Here is a 27,106-nt window from a genome sequence, read left to right as displayed (position 1 = left end):
GGTGCGTATTACGTATTACATTTATCGAGTAATAATAATGCTAGAGGTTTTGACAGCTACCTAATCCTCAGAGGCCTGATAGACTTAGAAATACATCCCTGTCATGCAAGGCACACCGTTTTATGTTCAGATTATCTGCTAAGGTTTATCGATTCCTGTCCTTTCTTCTACCGGAAACTCGCTATGCCGAAAAGCATTAGATTTGCAGATCGGACCGTGCCGGCTTCTTTCCCCACAAATTTAGCAAAGAGAAGCATCTAAAATATATCGGCCTTACCCGCCACCGCAGATTACGGTGTGAAAGCATGTCCATGCTCAGCAAAAACGAAGCTCTTTACAGCTGGTACAAAGAAGCATCGAGGGGTGTTTTAACTCGAGAAAGAGGCAGTTTCTTTACTGTCAAAACCATACAAATATTCTGGGCGAAAGGGTGCATGAAATTCAGAGAGGAATTTGTAGGGGAGACGCGACGCGATCCTTTCAGCCAAGGCCACAATTCCCCGCATCAATGAAAGTATTACTCTCACAAATTTCCTGGTTGAAAAGACATCATGCTCCTTCCACCGACGATTACAGGCACCAGTTCAAAAATTCCCCGAGTTGCCCAATTCAATGGCTGGAATGGTTAATGCATTCAAAAACATTTTCATTCAGCATGCTCTAAACCAAGCTGAAAAGAAAATTGGTACGGTGATTTTGTCGACGGTTACGACCATAGAGGGGCTAGGACTGTGGCGCCTATGAATTTCAAGGATGTCTTTATCATGGCTGTCCTACTTGTTTCAGACCTCAGATATCTGCCTGAATGACAGGGCTCCGCCTTTGAGGAAATGCATCCGCTAGCTTTCAGGAGAAGTTGCATCAGCTGGAGGTCCACGATGACTGCATACAGAGGTATGACGGTACACGCGGACTCTTGATGAAAAAAAACACACACGGGGTGCGAGTTTACGAAGAAATATGATCCACCTGAACCCTCTGGCTCCTCGAGCCAAGCACACAAAGCGACTAGCTGAGGCTACGTACACTGCAGGTGCAGACGAACCGAGCATTATGTAGATGTTACGCCATTGTATCCGAGAGTTAACGCTAACAGGCTCATACCACATTAGGCCATCCGTACATCACAGAGATTTTGACAAAATTGAAAACTACTTTGGGCTGATCAGAGCAACCGTGATTCCCCAAGAGGTCTGTATTTTCCCGTGGTTACCCATAAAACAGCTCAAGGTAAATTAGTGTTCACACTCTGCTGCCATGCTCAGAGACTAATAATCAGAGCTGACTCACAGTCATGATGACGTTGGCAGAGCTCTGACCGGAGTTTGGGTCAGTGCAGAGCTGCACAAAGCGGTACAGATGGGTTACAAGGTGCGAAACTTTCTGAGGTCTGGCACTTTGAGGCACAGAGCAGCAATCTTTTGTCGAAGTACATTCACACCTTTTGAAGGGTAAACAGGAAGCTTCAGGGTTTTCAGCGGAGGCCGTGGACGATGAGTAGGAAAAAATACATCAGAGACTACGAATTGCATCAAGGCATCAGGTTAAACCCAGAAAAATTGAGACAAATCCGGCAAAGAGACAGGTGTCCAAGGCTTGTCTGAACGGCTTTTGGGGCAAGTTTGCACAGAGAAGTAATTTGGTTCAAACCACACTCGCCAAGTCGGCCAAACACTTTTTCACTTTAGTGTTTTCTGGACAATACACTCTAAAACACGCATTGGCTTTTACCAACAAACCGCCGCGACGTGAAGCACTGATTTAGTGGTTGTATAATGACAGGTGTGTAGTCCCCCAGGTCGAAGCAGTAATGTTTTCATCGCTACGCGTTTACCACCGCTTGGCGGCTCTGAAATTGTACAGTTATTTAGAAAGGCTGCAACAGAACATTCTCACGTGAGACACGGACAGCTTGATCTATGTGATAAAAGAAAATGAGACGCCTCTGGAGCTGGGTAATTATCTCCGGTGACCTCACGGATGAATTTGACCGCGACACAATACACGACTTTTTTGTAGCCGGGTCCAAAGAGCGCCTACCAGACCAAAATGAGAAAAAAGTGGTGATGAAAGTTAAAGGTATTACACAGACGCGAGAATGCAGTGAACTGATCAATTTTGACGCAACAAAAGAATTGGTCGAGGCTATCTTGAGGGGTCTAAGGAAAGATTCCCTTGAACACGCCCGCAACAGACTATAAACGGATAAAAACAGGGATTTCTGTTGAAAAACGCTTTACATTCAAGAAAAGTTTAGAGTCGTGGTAACGACAAGAGACGGGTATTTCCTGGACGGTACAACTCTGCCTTTTGGTTATTAGCTGCATGATGGAGCAGATTGATTTTGATCCAAGACTAAAGGTTCCATTTTCATGTTTGTGAGTGGGCCCAAGTGGTTGTGGTAAACCTATTTTATTAAATCTGTACTGGAAAAATGTGAACGTGTGTGATGGACGCTGTACCAGAAAATATTGTATGGATTTATACAAGTTATCAACCCATGTATGATGAAATGAAGAAAATGAATAAAAGAATTACATTTCTGGAAGGACTCCCGGATTCTTTGACGAAACTAATCTGTTTCCTCCTGACCATTCACATCTCGTCATCCTGGACGACGTCATATTTCAGGCAGGTGACCATCCCGAGGTGGCCGAAAATATTCACGTTAATAACGACATCACAAAAGGATGAGCGCATGATGTTGACTCAAAATGTATTCCATAAAGGTAAATACAGCCGTACAATCAGTTTAAACTGTAATTACCTTGGCTATTTAAAACCCCCACCGACCAACTGCAGATGAGGGTACTAGCACATCAGATGTTTCCCTCACAAAAACAGTTTTTCCTGGAAAGTTTTCAAGATGCTACCAAGTCAGCGCATGGTATTTAATTTTGGACCTCACACCTTCATGCCCAGAACGTTACAGAGTGCACGGGGATACTTCCCCACCAGCAGACGACGGTTTACATCGCTAAAACAAAATAGACCTTCATTATGTCGGAGCGTTAAAAGGAACGGCTCTGTTACTAAAAGCCTTGTACCACGCCTTGGCCTTCAAAGCGCAAAGACATTTTTAAAACACTGCTCACCTGATTTTCTGCAGGCCTTCTGCGAATTATCTCTTTAATCTTTTGAAAGGGCATCTAAAGGTGTCCCCTTCTCAATACAGACAACTGAAGCGTCAAAAGAATATTATAAGGTTGTTGGCAGATAAAAAACCAGCTTAAAGCGTAAACATCAGGTTCTGAAAAAAACAAACTGGGGTTTTATCCTTCCTCTGCTTTTCGCGGAGTGCCTATTCTCGGGAAATCTACTAGGTGGGCTGATTCCAGAAGCTAAGAGGAGAAGAAAAATTAATAATATGGCTCTAAAGGCTACCAAGAAAATGTATTTGATTTCGCCCCAGCAGCTGAGTAAAATGACTAGACCAGAGCCATCCATCAGACAGACAGCGAAGATGATTTGAATGAGAAAATGAGCGCCATTAAATGATCCAAGATTGAATTCGTATGAAAAAGCTAAAAGATACTGACGCTGATGTTACGCTATCTCACTTTGCTCAAACAAAGCGAAAGAGCGTCATAGGGTTACTCTCACTCTGCATCCGGATGTCGCACAAAGTCAACACTCTGCATCCTCATCAGATGCACCAGCTGCCGATGCACCAGTAGATGGTGCTGATGGTGGTGTAGCAGCAGCATCAGCACCGACCCCCAATCCCTATTGGATGAGGCTGCAAGCGAGTAGTGATAACAAACCTGCCCCTGCACGACGGAAAACGCTCTCTACATTATGCAGAAATTAGCCGCAAAAGACGTGAGATGGTCCTCTAGGGGCGAATTTATTTACATAGGGCTCTGTCGAGGGGCTCTCATATGATAGATTTATTCAAAATCTAGGCGCAGCCTAATAAGAAGAAAACCCAAACAATGCCAAAAGGATGGACTGGTTTCTTAAATACTTTGTCAGTGCTCAACATTCCCGTTTCGATGGTGAAAAATCCCAAGCGCGTGAACAGTACAGACAACTCAGAATGGACGGAGATGGTTTTGAAGAAAAATCACCCGGCGTCAAAAAGACAAAAATCCCCAAGATGGTTCATATGGGATTAAGGTTTTAAACTTGTAAATGAAGAGAATTTCCGTACACTGTCATTTTCAATAAAGCATTTTATTAATCACAAGTTTATGGTTACAGCGTTTTGTTTGTTTTTCATGTTTCTTACAAGTGATAACAATCTTTAAACATTTTCAGAGAGCATACACTATGATGAAAAGAGTTCTGAGCGGTTACCGACATCTTTGATATTTATTACACAAAGTAGATACCATGCGGTCGTTTTATAGACATCGTCAACATGATACAAGCCCAAAATGTTATTATAAGATAAACCGCATCGCGCGGTGACAGAGATAAAAAACGCCAATGCTGTCCGCCACTATAGAGAAAGTATGCTGGAGCTGGCGGTTGTGGTAGTGTAGCTTCTTTGGGCGACTTTCCAAAATTGTAAAATGCTCCGCTGGGTAATGAGCAAAATCTGCGGAAATCCATAAGAGTCGAAAAAGTTGCACTCCGGTCCTCTTCCAACGTCAGTCGCGAGCCAGTGCTCACCAGGCATGTAGGAAGGATGAGTGTTCACTATAAAATAGGCTGGCAGGTTAAAGGTCTGGCTCAACGCTGGTAGCTGATCACAAGCCACCGCCCTTGGAATGTGTCTCCTATAAGATGATGTAAAAGCCTTTCTAGCTGATGATTATCCATATCTTTAATAATAATCCACCAACACCTGTCTTTTAGAGTTGATCTCCAGAATGGAATCGTAACAAGCGTATACTATTAACGTTGTTGTGTAAGGCAGAGGGACCCTCAGGCGCATTTCAAGACGTAAATTCCCTGAGGAAATGGGCGCCAGGCATTCGCTGTCTTCGTTCAGTCCCAGATTGAACCACGAACAAAGAATAACCTTCGTTAAATTCCCTACGGTTAATGCTAAGAGGCAGATCCTTGAGGTGTCTCCCAGTAGATGTAAACATGTTGTAATATTCTCTAACTGAGCTGCCTGTGTTGAAACGGGGCTGGAAGGCCTTAGCAGGCAGCTGCCTCCCATCCTGACACAGTGCAAGATATTCAATGTCATTATGAAGAAAGTTAAACGGGGATAGGTCCCTTCTTCCTGAAAAAGAATCTACTCGAACCATGGCTAAAGCTAGATAGCGAGGCATAGCACCCAGAAATAGGTTTTCCTGGTTACAGATCCTGGAATTTTCCGGTATGGAATAGGTCTTCACACAGACGCGTGAGGCGGATAAAGAGCATTTCCTTTCATCAGGGCTGCGGTCGTGACTAGCAGGCATTACAGCCGGGAAACGGTGACCTTTTAACAAACAGCGATGCCGATATTATCTTTAGACAGAACTTCCCGAGATCACGCCCCCATAAGACAAAATGCATCGTTGTTACGGATCAGTTTAATTCTCAAATCAACAGAGTTTAACATCAGTCTTTCGCAGAAAAATATGTCACTATGTAATGGGCCCAAAAGGTCCACTTCGGCAGATTCTGCGCTGAATTGACCTCTCTGGACTAACCCTCTGTTAGGACCATTATTTATTACCACAGAATCCATGACGCCTGCGGTGTCTTTGTAAAACAGACCGGCGCTAAATTGACTCTTTAACGTGTCGTCTGAAAAGTTGAGCAAAGTTTCTATAATCGCTCGATATGGATGCGTTGCACTTGACTGGGAAATTAATCTATCCCCCAGAATAACGTCGCATTGACTGAAAATTGTATTCAGCGGGTAGTTGATGAGCCCAACTGCTGTATCTGGTGGGATGTTTGACCCATCTTTCTCTGTAATTTTAACTCTGAGATGAAGCAGCGTGTCGTTTAAATCGAGGTACTTTTCACCGTCTCCAGGTATGTAAAATTCAATCGGGGAGGAGTCCGAAAGTGCTGATAACGGCTGGTACTCTTGATATTTTTTATCCTCTACGGATAATTGTGTCATGGGAGCTGAAAAGAGGTCCAGCTCGGCCAGGGTACACTCTGCCGATTTCTGATGTAAGAGGGCCATTGTTTGCAACGTTAAAATATGTCGGAGCTCTGTGCAGACTTCCTTCTCTTCGGAGCGCGTCTCCTGACTGATTTGCTCCGCTTAGCAGGCTGGCGCTTTTTAAATGCAGCCGAAACAACCCTCTCACCTGGCGGGCGTTTCCTTGCTCCTACATTGACAAGACCATAATACCGCCGGCGCCTTCTTGATTTTTGTTCTCGTGCAGTTTCCCCATAAATCCTTTCACTGCATCTGATGCAATGTTTGTAGCGGCTGTTTTAAGATGCGGTTTTGCTACAGCGAAACCTTTTCTTAGCAGAGGGGCTACAAAGCGAAACAGCTTTGAAAATATTGAGCCTATACCTCGACCGTACATAACCGGAGCTCCATAAAAACCGGGTAACGCGCCTCCTACTTGTCCTTCATAGTAGGCCACAAAACGGCGTGGGTCTTCTTTGATATGAAGCATCTTACAAAGAACGTTGCACTGGTTTAAAGTGTAGTTTCACAATTGTTTTTCCAAAAACAAAATCCACGGGTTTGTTGCGATCTGTTTTAATTTCGATGCGTATGTTTTTGATGTAATTTTTCGACAGCGGCATATAATGGAGTGTATGGTACCGAATGTTCGTTATGTCACCAAAGTCACCTTTCACATTCACGACACCAAGCAGCGGTGAGTAACTGTCGCCGACCGCTTGATACTGAATGATATCCGTATAGACAAACAGGTTATATATGCCTGCGTTTAAATCACAAGGATATGTAGACGGCCGTTTGGATAGCGTCCACCATTCATTAACTTTCAGTCCGAGCATGTAAGCCAGAGGGGGGTACGTTTTGATTTTGTAAAGACCGTCGCCTTTGAAGTCAATCCGCTTGGTCACGTTGTTGAAAGAGGCGTCAAAGGAGGCATCATATTTTTTAACCGCCGGGACCAGGTATTCCAGGAGATCTTTAGGACGATTATAGTACGCGCCCCTGTTAAATTTTACACTCACCAAGGGCTGAGGCTCATCGCTCCACTTCCGGTTCAGTTCAAAATAGGATGAATCTGCCGGTAAAATTATACCCACGTGCGAGGATATATGATTTCGCATAGGCCCACCAACCATTCGCCAGCAAGTTCAATCGGTTTTGCCAAATCGATTGTGTAACAACTGCTAGTATTACTTTTAAATATCTCCTTACTGGCGTTGGAAGGCAGAGTCACATAAAAGCCCTCAGAGGCGGTGTGTTCCATGATTCTCTATTGAGTGCGAGTGATGGACCGGTCTTTGTACACAGAGGTTTTATATACCGACCACATCAGCCAATTTAACCCAGCTGTTAAATTTTGTCGGCCAGTTTTTCCATTGCACAAAAGCCTGTTTTTCTCCCTTGACAGTGCGGCGTTTTAGGATTTTTTCCACTTGAAACATTTTGTTGGCGGCCATTTTTACTTTTTGCATCTCTGCTTCATAAAATGACCCCTCGACAGGCTCGCCGTCATAGTCTACTAATTTATATACGGGAGGTGTACGGGGAATACGTTCGGTCACTGTAAAGACTTCGTCCGTAAAACTCTGCTCGTATTTTTTATCGAAAACGCCTCTCACTTTCGACAGACGCACCAGATCTCCTTTCTTAAAAGCCATCTTTATTTTATTCCTGTGACGAGAGGCAAAGGTGCCGTACAGATTGTGGAACACTTGATCGGTGTTCTCCGCTGTGACCTCCATAGGAGTCATTTTAATAGAGGTGTGATAACTGTTATTATAACTCTGTACCAGGTCTGGTAAGACGTCGAGGTATCGTCTGGTGTTGTGAGCAGTAAAATATTTATACATGCGAGTTTTCAGAGTGCGGTTATAACGCTCAACAACCGACGCTTTTAAGTCACTCGCCGTCCTAAAATGTTTGATGTTGTGTTTCTTCATCAGAGTCTCAAATTTCTTGTTGAAAAACTCTTTTCCGGCGTCCGTTTGTAGCTTTAGAGGTATTAAACTTTCTTGAAACACCGATTGAAATGCTTTTACCACTTCCGAGGCAGTCTTCCTCTTCAACGCACGCACATATGCTTTTTTCGAAAATACATCTATGACGGTCAGTAAATAATTAAATCCGTCATTATGTTCTGCCAAGGCTTGCATGTCACAGAGATCGGCTTGGAATTGATTTAAAGGCTTAGTAACAAACACTCGGTTTCTCTTGAAATGTACTCTGGCAGGCTTATGCAATGTATAAGCATCTTGCTCTGCTAAAAAATCTCTAACTTCCTGAACACTGACATTTTCGCCAGTCTCATCCTTTACACCCTGACGGAGTCGTTTTACACCTCCATAGCTGGCTGGATTTAGAGGATCGTAATACACTTTTTCCATCACACGTTTCTCTGCCATCCTTTCCTCTGAGACCTCAACAGTTCTCTAAGACATCCGTATGCAAGAATGAGTCTTTATTCATTTTCTTTCTTTTTTTTTTTTCCTTTATTTACAAAAGATTGTAGATACAACATGTCATTCAAGTTTTGTTGAAAAGAAATATTCAAGGATACACACATACATATGTTAAAAACACTGTGATATTTTGTTGAAAAGAAAAATACAATTCTTAAAACAGATATAAAGATAAAAAAGAAATATTCAAAGATACATGCAGGTTACATATGTTTAAAAGTAAATGTCACGCATTTAAAAACGTGATTTTTTTTTTTTTTTTTTGGTTTTGTTTTCCGTTCTAAATATGGTAAAATATAACTCTTATGAGTCCTCATAACACTCGGTGACCAAACGCAGTTGGAAGATTTTCACAGAATCCTGACCAATCAAATTGTCGTACATCTCGGTGATGGGATCAAAGATCTTCTTTGCTAGTTTCAGTTCATGTAGTAGCGTCTCTGCTACCATGCGCACTCTGAAATCTTCTGTTTCGATGGTGCGTGCACGTAACAGACGTTGAATAGCTGGAATGAAACGAGGTGTTATGAGTCTTTTCATCAAACGATAGAAGTTGTCCCCGTAAAAGTTGTCAGCCAATGCTTCCAGGCAGTCATGCTGCCTCTGGCTCGGATGCTCAATCGTGCATCCATGACACAGAGCCCGTCTGTCTTTGTGTATAATCAAGTTGAGAAGGTGAAAAACGGCTGATTTGACGGTGTCGATGAGGACAGAAGATAACCACCCATCGGTCTCATCTTCCTGGCAGTCCTCCTGTTTGTCCGGATTAGGGCTTTCAGGGCTCTCCTCCTCCTCCTCCATCTCATCCTCCTCCTCCTCCACTGAGGAAGGAGGACCTTCCGACTCCTCCGACTCCTTCTCCGACTCTGAATCGTCCTCCAACGACTCCTCCTCACAGACCACTTTAGCAGGGTTTCCCTCCTCAGATTGACTGTCCGGAGGCATGTCAAATGTCTCAGACTCCCGTATAGCAGTGTAGGCAGCGTTCAGCTTCATAATCGCATAATCCACCCTGTCTGTCTCGGGGGAGGGCGGCGGGCATTGGAGGTCATGCCCGTCTGTCTCTGAGGAGGTGAAGAGGACCCGTGGTGTAAGTGTTTTTGTCCAGGGTGTAAGGGGTCTCTTTGTTGCTGAGTCGAACATTGTTGTAATCTTTCTTTCTTCCCCGTTGAACATCTTACCATGTTCTGTCACTGTCTGCTTCAGTCTTTATACTATTGTAAGGGGGTGTGGTTGGGAAAATTCTGGAACGGGGCGTAGTTTGGAAACTTCTGGAAAAAAGGTGTGGTATGGGCGTGGTTAAAAAAAAGAAAAAAAAAATTCAAAAGTTTAGAGTTTTTTTCACAACCAGTGTATTTTTCCACCCGCGGCTGCTATGGAAGAGATTGGTCAATCTATCCCCCACCTCCATCAGTCTGTCAGCCCATTCCAATGCTGGTAAGGCAAGCACGGTTCTGAATAAGCCGCACTCTGTATTAAATCTTTGCAAAACAAAGAGGTCACAGGATCTCGTTGTTTCCGAATCTCTGGAGAGCAGAAGGGCCTGGAACCACCAGCGCCCCACGGCTGTGGTAACAGAGGGCCATGTTGATCCACAGATGATGTTCATCTTAGACAGGTCGCTATCGCTGGGATAATTATCCATTCTAGGACGCTCCCCCTCGGGCTTGTCTTCAGTGCTGCTACCGATGTTCACCGACACTTCCTCCTCCTTACATTCTATCAAAACAGTCTGAGTCTCTTTATCCTGAGTAGCGGTAGTCGGGTTCTCGGAGTTGCTTGCGATACGTACAAAATTGTAGGATCGTCTTCATCACCCCCCAGTCGTCAAAGCTCATTTTCACCATGACTGTAGAAGGAGTCAGCATCTCCCCTTCCTTCAACTGATAAAAGCAAAGTTCACCTTCTTCATACTTGAAGACATACCCCCAGGCCCCACACATACCACTAGCTTGTAGAGGCCATTCTTCATGCAGAGATTCTGACGGGGGCATCTGGCTACGGCACAGATACACTACGCATTTCTTTGGAGCTCCGGGTGTCGTAACAGAATCTTGGAACATTGTTATTGGAGTCTCACAGATCAGCGAAGAAGCCCACCGGCTGGAAGTGCCTCCTTGGTACGGACTCAATGGAGCGGTTACTTCTTCAGCAGACATCTCTCTCGCAGCGTTACTCAAACTTACATTCATGCTGTGTGTAGAATGAAAAACCTATCTTTCTCTGTTTCAAACGGGGAAGAAACCCTTTTTAAGCTCAAAATTTAACGCTACACCCCTCTTCTCTCACTGGATCATTTCAAAAACATCCGGATATTTCATCTCTAACGCTCATTGGATCATTTAAATGAAACATTTTTCTACTTCCTGTGACGCCCTCATTGCATCACTTAACACACGTCATTTCCGGGACATGCCTTCCTTCTAGAAGCTTCCAGAACAGACCAGTCACACACACCTGGAAGGCATCAATCACTTTCTGACAGGTCGTGACCTCTTGACCCCCCAGGTCAAAAGGTCATCCATCAAAATCCCACATACCAAAGTGACAGAAACCCCTGCTTATACTCTCTATTACCTTTAAGGTTCTTGAAGTAAATTCCCCCTTGAAAGAACTGAAACTCTTAAACTAACAATTTATTTATTAATTTAAAAGGGGGAGAAGAGGGAGGGGGGGGGTCGTCAATTTTAATGATTTTTTTTATTCTTCTTTTTTTTGCCAATGTAGGGTCCTCTCCATGAGTAAGCATCTTCATCAGTTTTTAAGTTTATTGTATCTCCATACCTTAAGTGTTTTACACTGTCTCCACTTCTGCTCCTCGTGTACTCCCACGGTACCTACTCCTGGTCAGTATGTGTTCTACGCCCGGTGGCCTGGCGAGGCTGGGGCTCAGTCTCATCTCCACTTTGCAGTATGCCCTTGCTCCGTAGATCCGATTCTGCTTCTTCGAGTGTGCCGTAGGTCACTGCATTTCCATCGATAAAAACTCTCAGTTTTGACGGATATGTTATATGGGATTTAACGTTTGTCCCTTTCAAAACTTTCCTCAGCTGTGAGTATCGGCTTCGTTCTTTTTGTATCTTACTTGGAAAGTCTTGAGAGAAGTAGATGCGGCTCTCTCCAATCCGTATCTCTTTTTTCGACCATGCCGCTTGTAAAACCCGTTGCCTTGTATTCAACTGTCTCTGTGCCAGTGAACGGTGTGCTGCGACGATCTGGATAGTGTCAGGTGAAATATCCAGCTTTTCTATGAGTAGCGTTGTAACAAAGCCAATTATATCATTTGTTTCTAGGCCTTCCTGGATTCCATATATGCGGATATTATTTTGTCTCGATTTGTTTTCCAAATATTCAATTTTTTCAGACATTTCCTTTTGCTCTTTCACCAACTTTTTCAACAGCACTGTGGTGGCGTCTTCCCGTTCTTCCAGTTTATTTATTCTTTGCTCGGCTTCTTTAACATTATCCTGGGCTTCGCGCAGATCGCAGCGTATACCTTTCAATTCTTCTCTCATTTGAATCATTTCGGTCGTCATTTTGCCCACGTCTTCACTAAGCCCTCCAATTTGTTTGGAGATGTCATCTTTGAATGTCAGTAAAACAATTTCTTTAAATCCCACACACGAGCTTTCCCTAACCTTAACTACTGCAAGTAGTTTTACGCTGCATGTTGGCAAATTATGCCAAGGGGTCCCAACCTAGAGCATCAAGAAGACTTTAAATGAGACACAGTTAACATATGTTTAGGGATGGGTATCGTTTGGATTTTAACGATTCTGATTCCAATTCCGATTCTTCCTTTCGATTCCAGTTCTTATCGATTCTCGATTCCGATTCTTTGAGTGGTGGAGTTGAAACGGGTTAGATGCTTATTTCACAAATAAGAGGAAAGTTTTATTTTGATTCATAGGTGGGTTGCAGTTTTACAGCTTTTACAATACAAAATAAAGCCACACTAGAGCTCCGCTTACTGTGCTGCACGGCTGCAACACAACAAGCGCTTGGCTGCTACGGAAACCAAAACTTGCGCATATTAAATTTGGAACCTATGATCAGATTTGAAACCAAATCCTCCAAACGATTCCAAACAATTCCAATAAAGAAACGATTCTGATGGAATCGTAATTTTTGAAACGATTCCGATTAGGAATCGGTTCTCGATGCCCAACACTACATATGTTGTATGTGTATATGTGTATACAGTATGCTGTAGTTTCGCTTTTAATTCTACATACCGTTTGATTATAAGTGATTATAAAGGCATGTGTGTGAATATTGGCATGCAAATGAGTCTATGTTCCATTCATTGTCTCAAAGTGCTGTACAGCCATCATGCAACAAATCCGTCCATTTGGCTGCAGAGGAGAGGCGTTGGAAATTACCAGCATTTAACAGTGCTGCTCCTGACAGCTGAAGGGGGTATTATTGTGAAAAACAACACCAAAAACAAGTTTATTTGGTTTTCTAAACATTATTATATCATTATGACAATACAGGCATGTGCAGAACAGGTATTTAGGAAAAGTCGGGGCAGAAGGGAAAGAAAGCAATAACAATAACAGAGAAATTTAAATGTTTTTTAACACAAGGCCCAATGGAATCGGCTCTGGCAGTTCTAGTGTTTACTTTTATGGCAAAGTGTGGCCAACTCAACATAACTAGATGTGTTTGGAGGTTTGTAGCTTGTAATAGTATGTGTTTATGCAAGTGTTGTAATGTAACAAAGTACAAATACTGTACTTAATAGGAAATTCTTCCATATACTTCTTCCATGTACTTCCATACATTTCCTAAATAAAATTAATACTTTAACTCTACTACATTTTCCCAAAGATCTTTGTTAATCGTTACAACAAAATACATTCATTCTCATAAAAAAATGAAAATTCTGTTTCTGTTTTTATTTTTGTTGATATCAGCTCTCTCAAAATATGCCGCTTAGTCCTTTTGTTGCGAGAATTGTGCCTGGAAATACCTGGAAAATGTCACGTTTGTGAGTGTTTTGTATATGTTCTGTTTCCTGTCTTATTTTGAAGTCTGTCTTTTCTCCCTAGTCTTGTCTGGTTTTACTTCCTGTCTTGTGTTTTCCCGCTCTTGCGAGTGCCTGATGTTGTTCCCCTGATTCCCAGCCCTTGTGTCACCTGTCTCTCGTTACCTCGTTACTCTCTGTATTTAGTCTTTGTGTTTCCCTTGTCTCTTGTCGGATTGTCTCGTTATGTTTGCTGTGCGTTCTGAACCTGTGAGGAAGCCATAATAAAGTTCATAATCAAAGTTTTTGTTTACTTTTAATAATTATGTACATTTAATATCAGAAAATTACTTTTGATACTTAAGTACAGTAAATATTCGATACTTTAAGACTTTTACTTAAGTAAGTAATTTTCTGGTAAGATACTTGTACTTTTACTCAAGTATTGCTTTCAAGTACTTTATACAAGACTGGTGTATGCTCTACCAACATCTAACTCTAGCTAACATTAGTTAGCAAGTTGCTACATCTAATGTAAAAATAGTCAGTAGTTAGCTAGCTTACAAAGATGGAAGTTAAGTAGGCTGATATTTGTCAAGCTAACATTACAGTTTAGAGTGTTACAGTTGACAAGACAGTAAAGACAGTAAAAATGTAACATTACTAACCTACTGCCAGTAATACCTTTTTGGTTAACATTATAATCAGCTTATTTTGCTATCATTTCTTCTTCTTTTGGATGACCAGGACACCCCTCTTTCATTATTATTTTATTACAGCCAATTATCCAGTGGTCCTGCATAATGGCAACAGCTTTCGTGACACATCTACAAGTCTCTACTGAATGTTATACCTCTCAGGTGTCTACCACTGCCAACATACCTTTGAATTAACCAGAAAAATTGTTAGATTACCTCATATGTGACACCATTGTCAGTGCCTGCATCCCAGGGAATGAGGTCTGTCTCCAGCCTCTGGACCCAGCCACACTCCTTAGTGCAAAGGTCCTCTCCTGACAGCCCCACATTCCAGTCTGGGCTGGGCCCAAGCATGGTGAGAAAGGACATCAGGTGACGGGTCCGATCCACAGAAAACTCTGCTGATGGAGCAGCTCGCCTGGTGACAAAGGTAGGTAAAAAAGGGGGAGCATAAAAGGGCATATCCAGATAATTTAATTCAATTTTTAATATTTTTTGAAGTATCACTGCATGAAAAGTGGGATTTTCGTCCCCATAAACGCCCGTAAATCCCCCTAATTTTTGGCAGTTAACAACAATTTACAGCCTGTGAACGTCGCCTTCGTCTGTGCCACATATTGTTGGAAACGAACCATGACGTTTGTGGAGAGCTCCCGCAGAGGTGTGAATGGCTCTAATTAGCATATGAATAGCAGCGACACCTTGCTGGCCACAGAGTGTCTGGCCTGGCTGGAATTTCCTCACTCAGTATTGGATGAAACCACTACTTTTAAACAAGAAAAGTCACTCCTGATTGGTTGGCAGGTCTGTCATGGGTTAGGCTATTGGTCACCGTGGGTCATTATTATTATAATAATAATAATAATAATAATAATAATAATAATAATAATCAATATATATATTTAGGCCTATATTTATTTATTTTTATTCTTTTTTTTTTTCATATGCTTTGTTGTATATTCATGTCATTGTTATCCTAAGGAAAATGATTTGCCAGGAATGTGCTGTTCATTCAAAGATAGAGCTTTATTAACACAAAACACAATCGCAATCAGAAAAAAACTATGTACAAAGCATAGGAGACATACAGCACACACAACAAATATCCCACGCTCACGAGAAGCCAAATCCTACAGCACCGTCAACTGTCTGCCTGCCGCGGCCGCCTCGGAGCTGTTGGTAACTGGTGGCATTCTGTCTTTTATTTTGTCCAATTTGCAGACGTCTGTGGTGCGTTGTCCTGTATTTCGGATCATCAGGTCTATGGTGGTGCACTTCCAAATGTCCACCTCACCCGGAGCCAGCACACTCTGTCTCGCTTCCAGCAGCTGTAAAATCAATCAATAAAGACAATCAGTACTGCGCAATGCACTGCTTATGGACACAACACATCTATGAATGCACCTGAAAAACATTCACATTAACCAAAAACTGATCCAACCTTACCCTCTTTTCCTCTCGACTGACTCCGAGCTGAACTCTTCACAGCTTCTGCCCGTGATGCCAGATCTGGTTGTTTCTACCTGAAGCTCCTGCATACTGTCTCGTAATATGTCTTACAGGCAGCTGTGCCCTGTTACACCTGCTACGCTCTGCAGTGCCCTGCTACGTCCTGCTGCGTCCTACTACACCCTGCTATGCCCTACAATGCTCTGCTACGTCCTGTGACGCCCTGCTATACCTTGCTACATCCTGTGACACCCTGCAGTCCCCTGCTATGCCATGAACTACTACAACTAGTATTTCTAGTCACTGATCCATTATATTTATTGTGACTATTATTGCCACTGTTCATCACACCCCCAACCAGCACCGTCAGACACCGCCTACCAAGAGCCTGGGTCTGTCTGAGGTTTCTTCCTGAGAGGGAGTTTTTCCTCGCCACTGTCGCACTGAATGCTTGCTCTTGGGGGAATTACTGGAATTGTTGGGTCTTTGTAAATTATAGAGTGTGTTCTAGACCTACTCTATAGCACCTGCTACAATTTGTGTCCGAGTTGTGAAGACGGCGTACTGCTTCCTGTAAATTACAAGACCAAAAAAATACACTTTTATACAGTAACTCACCCCCTTAGCTCTGCAACTGAATCGCGCTGAAAGCAGGCAGGCACACAAATTGCGTGCACTGTGGGGTTTAAAACACTACTGCCAAGTCTATTTAGCCTGTTTAATAACATCCAAAGACAGTCATTGTACTTCTCAAGAGTTAATAAACAGTACAGACCAGCTCACCGTTTCATTAATAATCATATACTTACATTGTCTTTTCCTTTTCTGTGGGCGCATCTTTACGGAGCCCCGGAGGCGACATGGAGGAGAAAAAAACCCGCTCCGTACGTCTTAAACAACTCCTGTGTGTTTCCAAGTGAAGTTTGACAGACAGTTACATCTAACATGGAAGCATGTTACCGAAGTGCGGCGAAGCGAAAAACCGTATCTTGGCGTCCCTGTTTGTGTTGTTTTGAAGAGTCTCTGTGCATGTTTTATGTTTAAATAGTTTGTGGTTTCTCATGACAAAGTGTGCTTAACACGAACTATCCGTTGGGTTAAATGGAGCTGTTCATTTTAATCGCTTGTTGGATTTTGTTTGACCTGAATCCTGCTTGCCATGGAACTATGGTGCCGGCCTCGAGGATTCAGTACACCAGGGATCAATTACTGGCTTGGAACGGATCGGACAGTACCCACTTTCTAAACTTCCAGGCGGCATACTCGGAGGGAGAATTGTAATTCTGCACCGGAGATGATGCTGGGAAAGTTAAGAAAAAGAAAGCGGGGAAGGGTGGCTGTTCCACGGAATCGAATGTAACGGAGTAAACAGCTGACCCGGCTATGTCCCGTCATTGATCGTGGGAAATGTACAGTCACTCACGGAACAAACTCGACGAGTTGCAAGGAAATGTTGTTCGCTGCCCAGGATTACAGAAACAGCTGTGCAATGGCATTCACAGAGTCCTGGCTAACTGAGCAGGATTTGGTAAATGGCTTGAGTGTTGTGTGTTTTGGCATCCCATTTCACACAGACAGGAACGGGGCATCAACAGGGTAATCCCGCGGTGGGGGGGTTGGGGTGCTTCACACTATGTCAACAAACTATTGTACTTCCAGTGACTGTTTGGAGAACATTTGTACAACCAATATTGAGTTATTGGTATACCTTCCGTCCATTTTATCTGCCACGAGAATTTCCACAAATTTTTATAACTGTTGTGTACATTCACCCAAAAGCAAACAACGTCATTGCATCGAACACTGTATCTGATGTTGTTCAAGGACTTCAAAACATTTATCCAGAGGCGCCGAATTTTATTTTGGGAGATTTTAATCATGTGTCACTTAAAAAGGCTCTGCCCAATTTTTACCAGTACATCACGTGCCCAACAAGACAACATAAAACGCTGGATCTCTGTTATGGGAATATAAAGAGGGCATACAAGTCTGTAACTTTGTCAGCACTGGGATCTGCTGATCATAATTGCGTACAGCTCCTTCCTATTTATAGACCATTATTCAAGAGAGAAAAACCTCAGATAAGAGAAGTTAAAATTTGGTCAGAAGACTCTACCGCCCGTTTGCAAGGGTGCTTTGATTGTACAGACTGGGAGGTCTTCAAAGACTCTTGTGAACATATTGATGAACTGACTGATGTTGTATGTTCATACATAACCTTTTGTGAGAATATGATTGTGCCTACACGTAAATTTAAGGTTTTCTCTAATACTAAACCATGGATGTCAAAATCAGTCAAATCAAGTTTGCTGAATAAACAATTAGCCTATAGGCAGGGGGATAGATTAGAGAGGGTAACAGCGAGGAAAGAGGTTAGAACAGAGATCTTTAAAGCTAAACAAGCATATAAAGTTAAGTTAGAAAAAAACTTGGCAGATAATAACTTAGGTTCAGCTTGGTCGGGTATGAAGAAAATTGCAGGAATACACCATAATGTAAATAAGAGCACGGCGTGTATTGACGGTTTTAGATCAAATGATGACTTTTCAAATGCTCTTAATATGTTTTATTCAAGGTTTGAGAGTTTTGATTTTAAAAATGAAGTAGAAGAACTAAGATGCCTATGTAAGGATGATTCCCATATAGTCTTAGAACAGGCAGCGGTGGAGAAAATGTTTCTCACCACTAAGGTGAACAAGAGTCCTGGTCCAGACCATATATGTGGGAGAATTTTAAAGCACTGTGCAAAGCAACTAACTTCAATATTTTCTGATATTTTTAATTGGTCACTACGGGTACAAAAGGTACCTAACCTGTGGAAAAAGTCTATTATTATTCCTGTTCCTAAATGCAATAAGCCTAAAGTACTTAATGACCTGAGACCGGTTGCCCTCACCTCTTTAGTGATGAAATCATTTGAGAAATTAGTGAAATCTGAGCTTTTAAGTAAGACTGGACAAGTCCTCGATCCTTTGCAATTCGCATATAGAGTGAATAGAAGTGTTGAGGATGCTTCACTTATGTTGTTAAACTTACTGACTAAGCATCTAGAGGGTAAAAATACTCACGCAAGATTGTTGTTCATTGACTTTGCGTCCGCTTTTAACACTATTCAACCCCACATATTAGCCAGAAGACTGCTAGAGTATTTTAAGTTGAACCACAATGTAGTGGGATGGTTACTAGACTTTTTAACTAATAGAACGCAGAGGGTAAAAGTAAATGGTAGCTTTTCTGATGTATTATGTTTATCCACAGGATCACCACAAGGCTGTGTTCTTTCACCCTTACTATACATTCTATACACCAACATGTGTCAAAGCTTACATGAAAATAGGATATTTATAAAGTTTGCTGACGATACAGTGATAGTGAGCCTGCTACAGGGGGATGAGTCTGGCCACGGTCCAGTTGTAGAGGATTTTGTAACCTGGTGTGATGATTCCTATTTAAAGTTAAATATTACTAAAACTAAAGATATGATAATTGATTTTAGAACACGCCCTGTTGATCATGTCACTACGATTATTAAAGGGGAGGCTGTGCATCAGGTAGAGAATTTTAAATATCTTGGTATTGTTATTGATTCAAAATTGTCTTTCGAGCTGAATTGTGAAATGGTTTGTAAAAAGGGTCACCAGCGTTTGAGTTGCCTTAGGAAACTTGCAAAATTTCACGTTGATGGACGCATGTTGACATTATTTTATTCTGCTTTTATTGAATCTGTTCTGTCATTCTCCATTGGGGTGTGGTATGGAAGTCTGTCAGTGAAGAACAAAAACTCTTTAAACCAAATTGTAAGGTGGGCGAGTAGAATAATAGGAGTAAATCAAAAGAATTTAGGAAGTATTTACACAAATCAGCTGTATCGGAAAGCAAGTACTGTCTTGAGTGATCTGTCGCATCCCTTACGAATTGATTTTAAGTTACTTCCGTCTGGTTGCCGGTTTGCAGCCTCAAGATGGAAAACAAGACGGTACAGGAATACTTTTGTTCCGGCCGCAATTGAAGTTTTAAATAATATCAGTACGAGAGAAGTTTTAGTTTTTTCATAATTACCATGGATAGAGAACATCTATGTGTTGCGGTGCAGTTTGTCATGATGATTATTAATTATTACTTGTAAATTTGTATGTGAAATAATTGTATGTTGTTATGTCTATTATGTGTGGACGACCAAATTCTTTTTACTGCATAATGAATTTACCTACGGGTATGAAATAAAACGACCTTGACCTTGAGTTGGCCTGAAATACTCCCATACTTTGGAAGCTTTTGCTCTAACTCTCGGAGTCATCTCCCTCCGCTATTTTTCAAATCAAAGCAGTGAAGGCAGGGCGGGGGTAGGGGCAGAGTGATTGAGAAAGACAAAGAGGAGTAGATTAACCAGCAGGGCGCGAACAGTGCACACACTGGTGTGGAGGTGAATTACAGTGAGTTTTAATGGAATACTGGGAAAGCTTAATAACAATAGGACAATTGAAGTCTAGATTATGAGGCCATTTCAGCAGAGCCAACAGCTTCATATGCCATGGAAATGTGAATATGGTGCTGAATTTGCCAGTATTTTATGGCAAATGGTTGGGACTTTGTCATGCAATGACAAAACTCATATGCTTTATGTGAAGCACAGTGTTTTGGTGTCAGCAGAAAGACTTCTCTTAGAAAACTGTACAGTGGTGCCTCTGTCTCCATTCCACCAGACAATCTTGGATGAGCAAGACCAAACAAAGGTCACTGTAGTCATGCCACTATGCACAGTGGTTGAGCTCTAGGAGACTGTGAATGAATCATGGAATGGAACCTTTGTGGCAAAGCCTGATTAAAACTAATTGTTAAAATAAATTGTTTTGTGTATATTTTTTAAATAACATTGGTCATTGCTAATGACATACACGGTAATTAATCTAGCATACTTTCATTAAATAAATCAATTCAAGCTACAATAAGGCTATACTGAGCCTGATCTATTTTAAGAGATTTGTCTTAAATGAAGTTAATACCTTTTAGAAAAATGTCACTTGGGGTAAAACATTTGTATAGCTCACAGCATTTTCATTTACATGTTAAAGCCAACTGCCAAGCAAGGCGCACGTCAATTTCCGACAATTCACGGCAGTTTTCACGTTGCCTGTAAATTGCCGTGTACAGTCATAAACCTGAAGTTCCACGACAATCTACAGTGCCGCTTACTGACGAAAATCCCACTTTACATGCAGTGTATGTTTTGAAACATTTTCCTATATCTCAACACTCTTGCAATTATTAGTTAATTACTTGCAAAATGGCCAGCTCTGATGTCAAGACCTCTGACCTGAGTCAACTTCTATTAATTGCTAGATAATTGAAGCTCCAAAGTATCCAATTAGTTGCAGAAAATAGGTCATAATGACATCATCTCTGAATGTCTAAAACCTACTGAAAATAATAAAATATTTTAGAACAACTTGACAACATTGCAAATTGTGTGTGTGTGCATGTATGAGAACGTTCTCATTGGTAAAAATAATAGTGGCACAATATATCGCAAATGACAGACAATGCTAGGAGGGGTAATTAAACAGGTGTTTGGTGAAAGATATAGTACACTTGTGTGTGTGTGTGTGGGGGAGGGGGAATGGGGGGGGTAAAAAATAAATAAAATGTGTCTCATTCCGTTTCCGGTGACACAATGTGCAGGCACATAATGTAATGAAATGTAGGTCATTGCTTTCCAAAAAACAGTGTATATACACAGTAGATAAAAAAAAACCACTATTAACATTATCAACATTACTTACAGACTCAGAATTATTGCAAATGAAATTATATTATAAACGTGCAAATGTTGTAAATGTACTTGTGCAAATGGCATAGCAAATGGAAATTAGGCATTGTAAAAACATGGCAGAGAATCAATGAAGTGCAAGAGGAGAAAGGGGCATAGGGGAGATATCTGGGTGAGAATTTGATGAGTAAGAGAATCATGGATGTGTGCATCATGCGGCGTGTCCTAAATCACATAGTTCATTGATTAACAGATCATTAAGCAATAAATCTGTATATCTTTGTTTACTTCAAACAAAACAGATTGTTATGCTTTAGGAAAAAAATCAAATAATATTGGCCTGAAGGAAAGCTTGGACAGCTTCTCCATAGAAAGTAATGGACTTTGTAAAGCACAATTCTACTGAGAACAGGATGAACTAGAGCGGCACTCCTCCGCTAAGTCATGCCCTATCTTGCAATATTAATGGAATGTGAATCTTCTGAGAGGGGAACACATTTTTTGGATTCTTCTGACACCACATGAATGGACCCCAACCCCCCTATCTCACAATGTAAACGGAAGTGAATAATAATCCGTGTTACCGCCCCATGATTCAGAAACAAATTTAATGGTTTCTTCCTCTGCCCATGCTACTTTCTTCCACCAATTTTCACGAAACTTGAAAAGTAGTTTTTCCATAATCCTTGAGCTTGAAACAGAGCCGGTGGTGATTTATTTATTATTTTATTTATTTACTAGGCTGGCAAAGGCTTGGCCTGCCCTACACTGCCTCTGATTGGTTTACCCTGATATTATTACCCTAACTAATCTAGGTCATCATGCAACCTACCAACCCAAACAACCAAGGCAATAGGAGGCAGAGTAGGGTGGGTCTAGCCTAGAAATCTAGACTCACCCTAGCGGCAGCAAATGTAATTTGCAGCCAGGGTCAGTCTAGCAACTCTCCGTTGGCTTGTGAGTTGGAAAAACCAAACTCTAGTCAGGCCAATCACATTGTGTATAGAGTCGGTGGGCGGGCTTAACATAAGGACGGCAGAGTTGCAATGGTTCCGCGTGAATTCCCTGCTACTTGAAAACAAAGAAGATGACTGCTGGTGCTGGCGAACAGCTGTCTTTCAAATCGTCTTTGGCCACAACTCTGGAAGACTTGGAGTTAAGCACTGAAGTCATTCTTAAAAAAGGAAGATGTGTTCGGAGTTTTGGCGACCAGATACAGCAAAAGTTTAATCTATCAACTAGCATTGCTCTGGTTGGCTATGAGTGCAGAGGGAATTTGAAAGACAACCGTTTATCCCGCCTTTCGGATTGAGCCCTGCCACTGGTGAGTTCCCAGACCCAAAATCTTGATGTGGGTCTGGCTTGTCAGGCTAGGGTGGGTCATGGCTTTTGCCATTCTAGGGAGCGGATCTAGAGGATCTTTTGCTTACAAAAAAAAACGTATTTTTGGTAATCACATCAAGTGTAATTCTGTACACAAGTTGAACACAAAGGATATATAGTATATATTAATTTCTGAAGAAAAAAATGTTTCTGTTCAAGGTTGATGTTTCTGTTTCACAATTTCTGAATTCTTTATTTTAACTTACAGAAGTTCCTTTTCCCTTTTGTGAAACTGACATTAAGCGATACTTACAGGTTGAGCGGCTGCCATGCCGGCCACTGAGCCTTAGTTTTAATAACAGTCAGTACTTCATCTCCCTGTGAAGAGAAAGAGAGACAGAGAAAAAGGTAGATACATGAAGCAATTTGTCTCCAAATGGATGACTATAAAGGGAGAAAAAAGAAACATTGACAGAGAAATGGCCAACATTGACACATTGACATGACAGCAGGTGAGTAACTCTCATCCAAGGACAGCAGAGTGCGTTCCACCTTTTGTTCACAAAATGGCTCTGTGCTGTGGGATAATAGCTGTCCATTATTCTAGTGGGGGAAAGTACTTTACTACTATTCACAAAAACACTTTATTTTTCTCATACTGCCCATGGCTGCTGCACCTGTATTCACCCTCTGTAAGAGACGTTCTGTTGGAGTGCCTCTCTTAACCCCCCCTCTCGAAAAAGCCCAGTCTGCACTTGTTGGTCAGCTGTTTTCTGCATCTCTGAGTCTCCTGCAATCTCCGCTGTTGTTGCACTCCGTTGCAGGTGGAGACTGACTGCAACAAAGTATATAGCATGACTTTGTGATAGATTAAAAAGGCTTCTTAACCAAATACTATACAACCGGACATGTTTAAGCAGTAATGTGTCCCGGAATTGGGGGGGGGGAATGACTGGCGTTAGCATAACTCTAAAGTTATCTATGGTGTTCCTCAAGGCTCAGTGCTTGGACCAATTCTATTCACCTTATATATGCTTCCTCTAGGCAATATTATTAGGAAACACTCTAATGTGTAAAAATTAATTTACACTGTTATGCGGATGTACCCAATTATACCTATCAATCAAGCCAGATGAAATGGCAGGGGAGGGTGTGTATATCTCTAGACATGGCACCCCTCCTCTTCTATGGTTCTCTTCATTGTGGTCCAATTAATCTGCCAACCCTTGAAGGGCTGACTCAGGTTTGCCTAGGACCAGCTCATAGTTTTGCTGCTGTAGTTTTAGACTGCCAGGGGACTTTCTTTGACACACTGATCTAATCTCTGTTTTCATCTGGGTGCATTCATGTGCCAGAAATGCTTGTTCCTAACTTATCACCGGGGAGCTTATTCCACGGAGTCCTTATGTTTTCTCACCTCGCAGTTTTCCTTGGACAGGGGTGGCACCTAAAACATAATTGTAGCTGCCGTGGTCTTGCTCAACACCTTGCTGTGCCCCGCTACACATTTCTCACATCAAATCCTCTGAGTTGGTAAACTGAGTCAGTGAGTTGGGAGAAAGGCTGTCAATCTCCGTGCCCAGATACTTAAAGGCTTCCACCTGCTCCACTGCCTGCCCATTCCCCCTCAGGGTTTCAAAGAGAGGGTGATGGGGGTCAAACATTTGTCATCCCCATAGCACAGCTCTTTTGTCTTGGAAGATATTGAGCTCCAAGGAGCTCTCTTTTATCCAGGACATTAGGTTGTTTATCTCCTGGTGGTATGCAGCAAGGGATTCCTTATTCTTGATGTGGGTGACCATGGCCATGCCGTTTTCATATTTAAAAAGTGACTTGTTATTGCTATTGCAGGTTATATTATTTGTGTAAATGGTAAAATAAATGGGAGATTAAAAAAATGCAGTGTTGGGGGAGTCCAGTGTTTAAAATCATGTTTTGGGATTTAAATCCATTGACTACTATGTTCTGAGCCGGTACTCAGTTCAATTCAATTCCACAACTTTATTAATCTCACAAGGGGCAATTTGTTAAGAGTAGCTACAGACAACACACACTTATATACAGCACACAGGGTACATATAGGCCTACACGCTAGAGAGTAGTTATTCATTTGAAAGTCGAATTGCAGGAGGGGAGAGAGAATACAGCCCTGTGGTGAGCCTGTGGACACAGTTAGAGGGTCTAAGAAATTATGGTTCACAAAGACTGTATGCTCTCGACAATCAAAAACAATGCAGTGTTTCATCCAGAACAACATCAGCTGTGATTGTAAACTAACCTGTTACCGGAGCCAAGAAAAGTTCGTAAAAGAAGATCCTTTGTCGTGTGTCTCAATATACCCACACACCTCCATCCCACCGGAAGATAAAGCACGACAACTGGTGTCAGAAGTGGGATCTTCTGCAAAACTTCTGTTAGTGAATCCAATCAAAACGACTATATCCAGACGCATCCTGAGCTAACTAACAACTTAGCTGTGTTGGAAAATCAAAATCAACAAACAAGACACCTTCAATTCAAAGCTCAGGCCCATCAGGCGCACTACAACTCCTGAACCTGACAGCAGACGCAGAGAGATTAGAGACTCTGAGTGTGAAATCCAACACATGCTTGCCTACCATGATGAAAGGAGGAAAAATAATTCTGGAGCCTATTACAACACATTGCCAGAACTCCAGAGGCCTAAATTAGCCACAGTTGATGGAAATGAGGATTGGGACTCTTTTCTGATGCCATTTGAACGTCAAGCCAGGAAATATGGGTGGAGTGCCACAGAACGAGTGGACAGGCTGCATGAGTGTTTAACCCTTTAAGTCGCAAAATGAATCAAACAGCTGTTTTCTCTGAATAGAGTGTTATATGTCATTCATACTCCCCTGCACTAGTTGGCAGACATCCTGTACTTAGACCTTAGCTCAGAAATACATCATGCTTGAATGCAAAATGTTTGAGGAAATCCCATCCAAACTTGACTTTTTTTGTCAAAAGCGACTAGCGACTTTTTCTGGTGTTATTGGAGACTTTTGAGGTGTTTGGAGACTCGTGAAAGCACGTATCACTCTACAATTACTGTGCTCAACGAGCAGCGTGTGCTGCCGTGAGCCCCTGCCCCGTCCAAAGCCCGTAGGCGGTCAGTCTCTCAGTAGCCTCGCGCAGCACCCCAGCCTGCCATCAGAGCAGAGATGAGACACGCAGCACTCCGCATCCAGGCTGCATTGAATCACGTACTTTGGACTGTCTTTGACTTTGAATAAACAAACAACAATTCCTGAATTTAAGGACATTAAAGAATCCCACATATGCAAAGCACAACCAGCTACAACAAGTGCAGACAGAGCGTGATGTCACTTATAGGCACTTATAGGCAAGCTATCTATCTTATAAAGCGAGACGTATCTGTACAGTGTGTATCTCTCTCTCTCTCTCTCTTTCTCTCTGCGCGCACGCACGCACATACACACACACACACACACACACACACACACACACACACACACAGTCCGGTTCTGGTGGTTGATGATCGCAGATATGTGCTCTTTAGCTAACGGCAGGGTGGGTAGCACACTGCCATGATTCCATGACGCTATGTCTGATTACTCCACATTTTAATTGTGATATTTTGTGATTACATTCTGATTCTGCAATGTTCTCTGTCAGGTAAATATAGAAGCACAATGTCTTCGTCCATAGGCACCGATTTATGTTTTCCTCCGTGGGTGCTCACAGGCGCATGCACTTTAAAACAAAACAAAAAGTAGTCAAAAAATGTTTGCATTTCAGAACCTTAGGAAACGGACAGCGGCCGATACAAACACACTATTAACTCGATAATAAAGCCGTAAAGTTTCAACTCAGGACAGCGCCACTTCTCACAAATACAGATAGGATTGGAGATGAGAAGTTTAACTGACCACTAGAGCTTAGATCGGCCCAAAAAATCAAGCCCGACCCAGCCCGAGTCTGAGCACGTTGAGTCCGAGCCCGACACGACACATTAACTGTAATTATGAGCCCGAGCCCGATTTAAACCGACACTTTGTTAACATGTGGGCCGTTATAACTGATGTTCTCAACTACAGTTCCGAGTTGTTTGAACTGCAGAAATCTGTTTAGAATAATGCAACAAGGACGAAGCATGTAAACTGCGCTGTTTGTTTATTCAGCACAGCACGCCCGGTGTGATGCATGCAAGTAGAGGGGAGACTGTCGTCGATGCACTTGCATCATTAGCTTTGCTTTTTTCAGTCTGGCTACTGGCAGATTGCAGTGGATAACAAAGATCAGTGAAGACATGATTAAATAAAATAAAAAAAAAAAAAAAAAAAAAAAAAAAAAAAAAAAAAAAAAAAAAAAAAAAAAAAAATAGGTTTCAAAGCTATGGACTAAAGCTAAAGCCATCAA

The 27,106-nt window shown here is 42.0% G+C and overlaps 1 protein-coding gene across 1 annotated transcript in view; it reads right to left on the bottom strand.

Annotated features, from left to right (window-relative positions):
• The window catches only part of LOC120564412 (spondin-1-like), a 483,039-nt gene that overhangs the window by 124,785 nt on the left and 331,148 nt on the right, over nucleotides 1-27,106 (bottom strand). Inside the window, exons 7-8 of the mRNA XM_039809345.1 lie at nucleotides 23,019-23,083; nucleotides 14,383-14,584 (exon numbers count right to left, since the gene is read on the bottom strand). Coding sequence (XP_039665279.1) covers nucleotides 14,383-14,584; nucleotides 23,019-23,083 — 267 coding nt within the window. The remainder of the gene's footprint in view (nucleotides 1-14,382; nucleotides 14,585-23,018; nucleotides 23,084-27,106) is intronic.

Source organism: Perca fluviatilis, chromosome 8 (assembly GCF_010015445.1).
Source record: "Perca fluviatilis chromosome 8, GENO_Pfluv_1.0, whole genome shotgun sequence".
In the NCBI taxonomy this organism is placed as follows: Eukaryota; Metazoa; Chordata; class Actinopteri; order Perciformes; family Percidae; genus Perca; species Perca fluviatilis.
The sequence above is the reverse complement of the archived record's forward strand: the minus strand, read 5'-3'. Positions and strand labels throughout refer to the sequence as shown.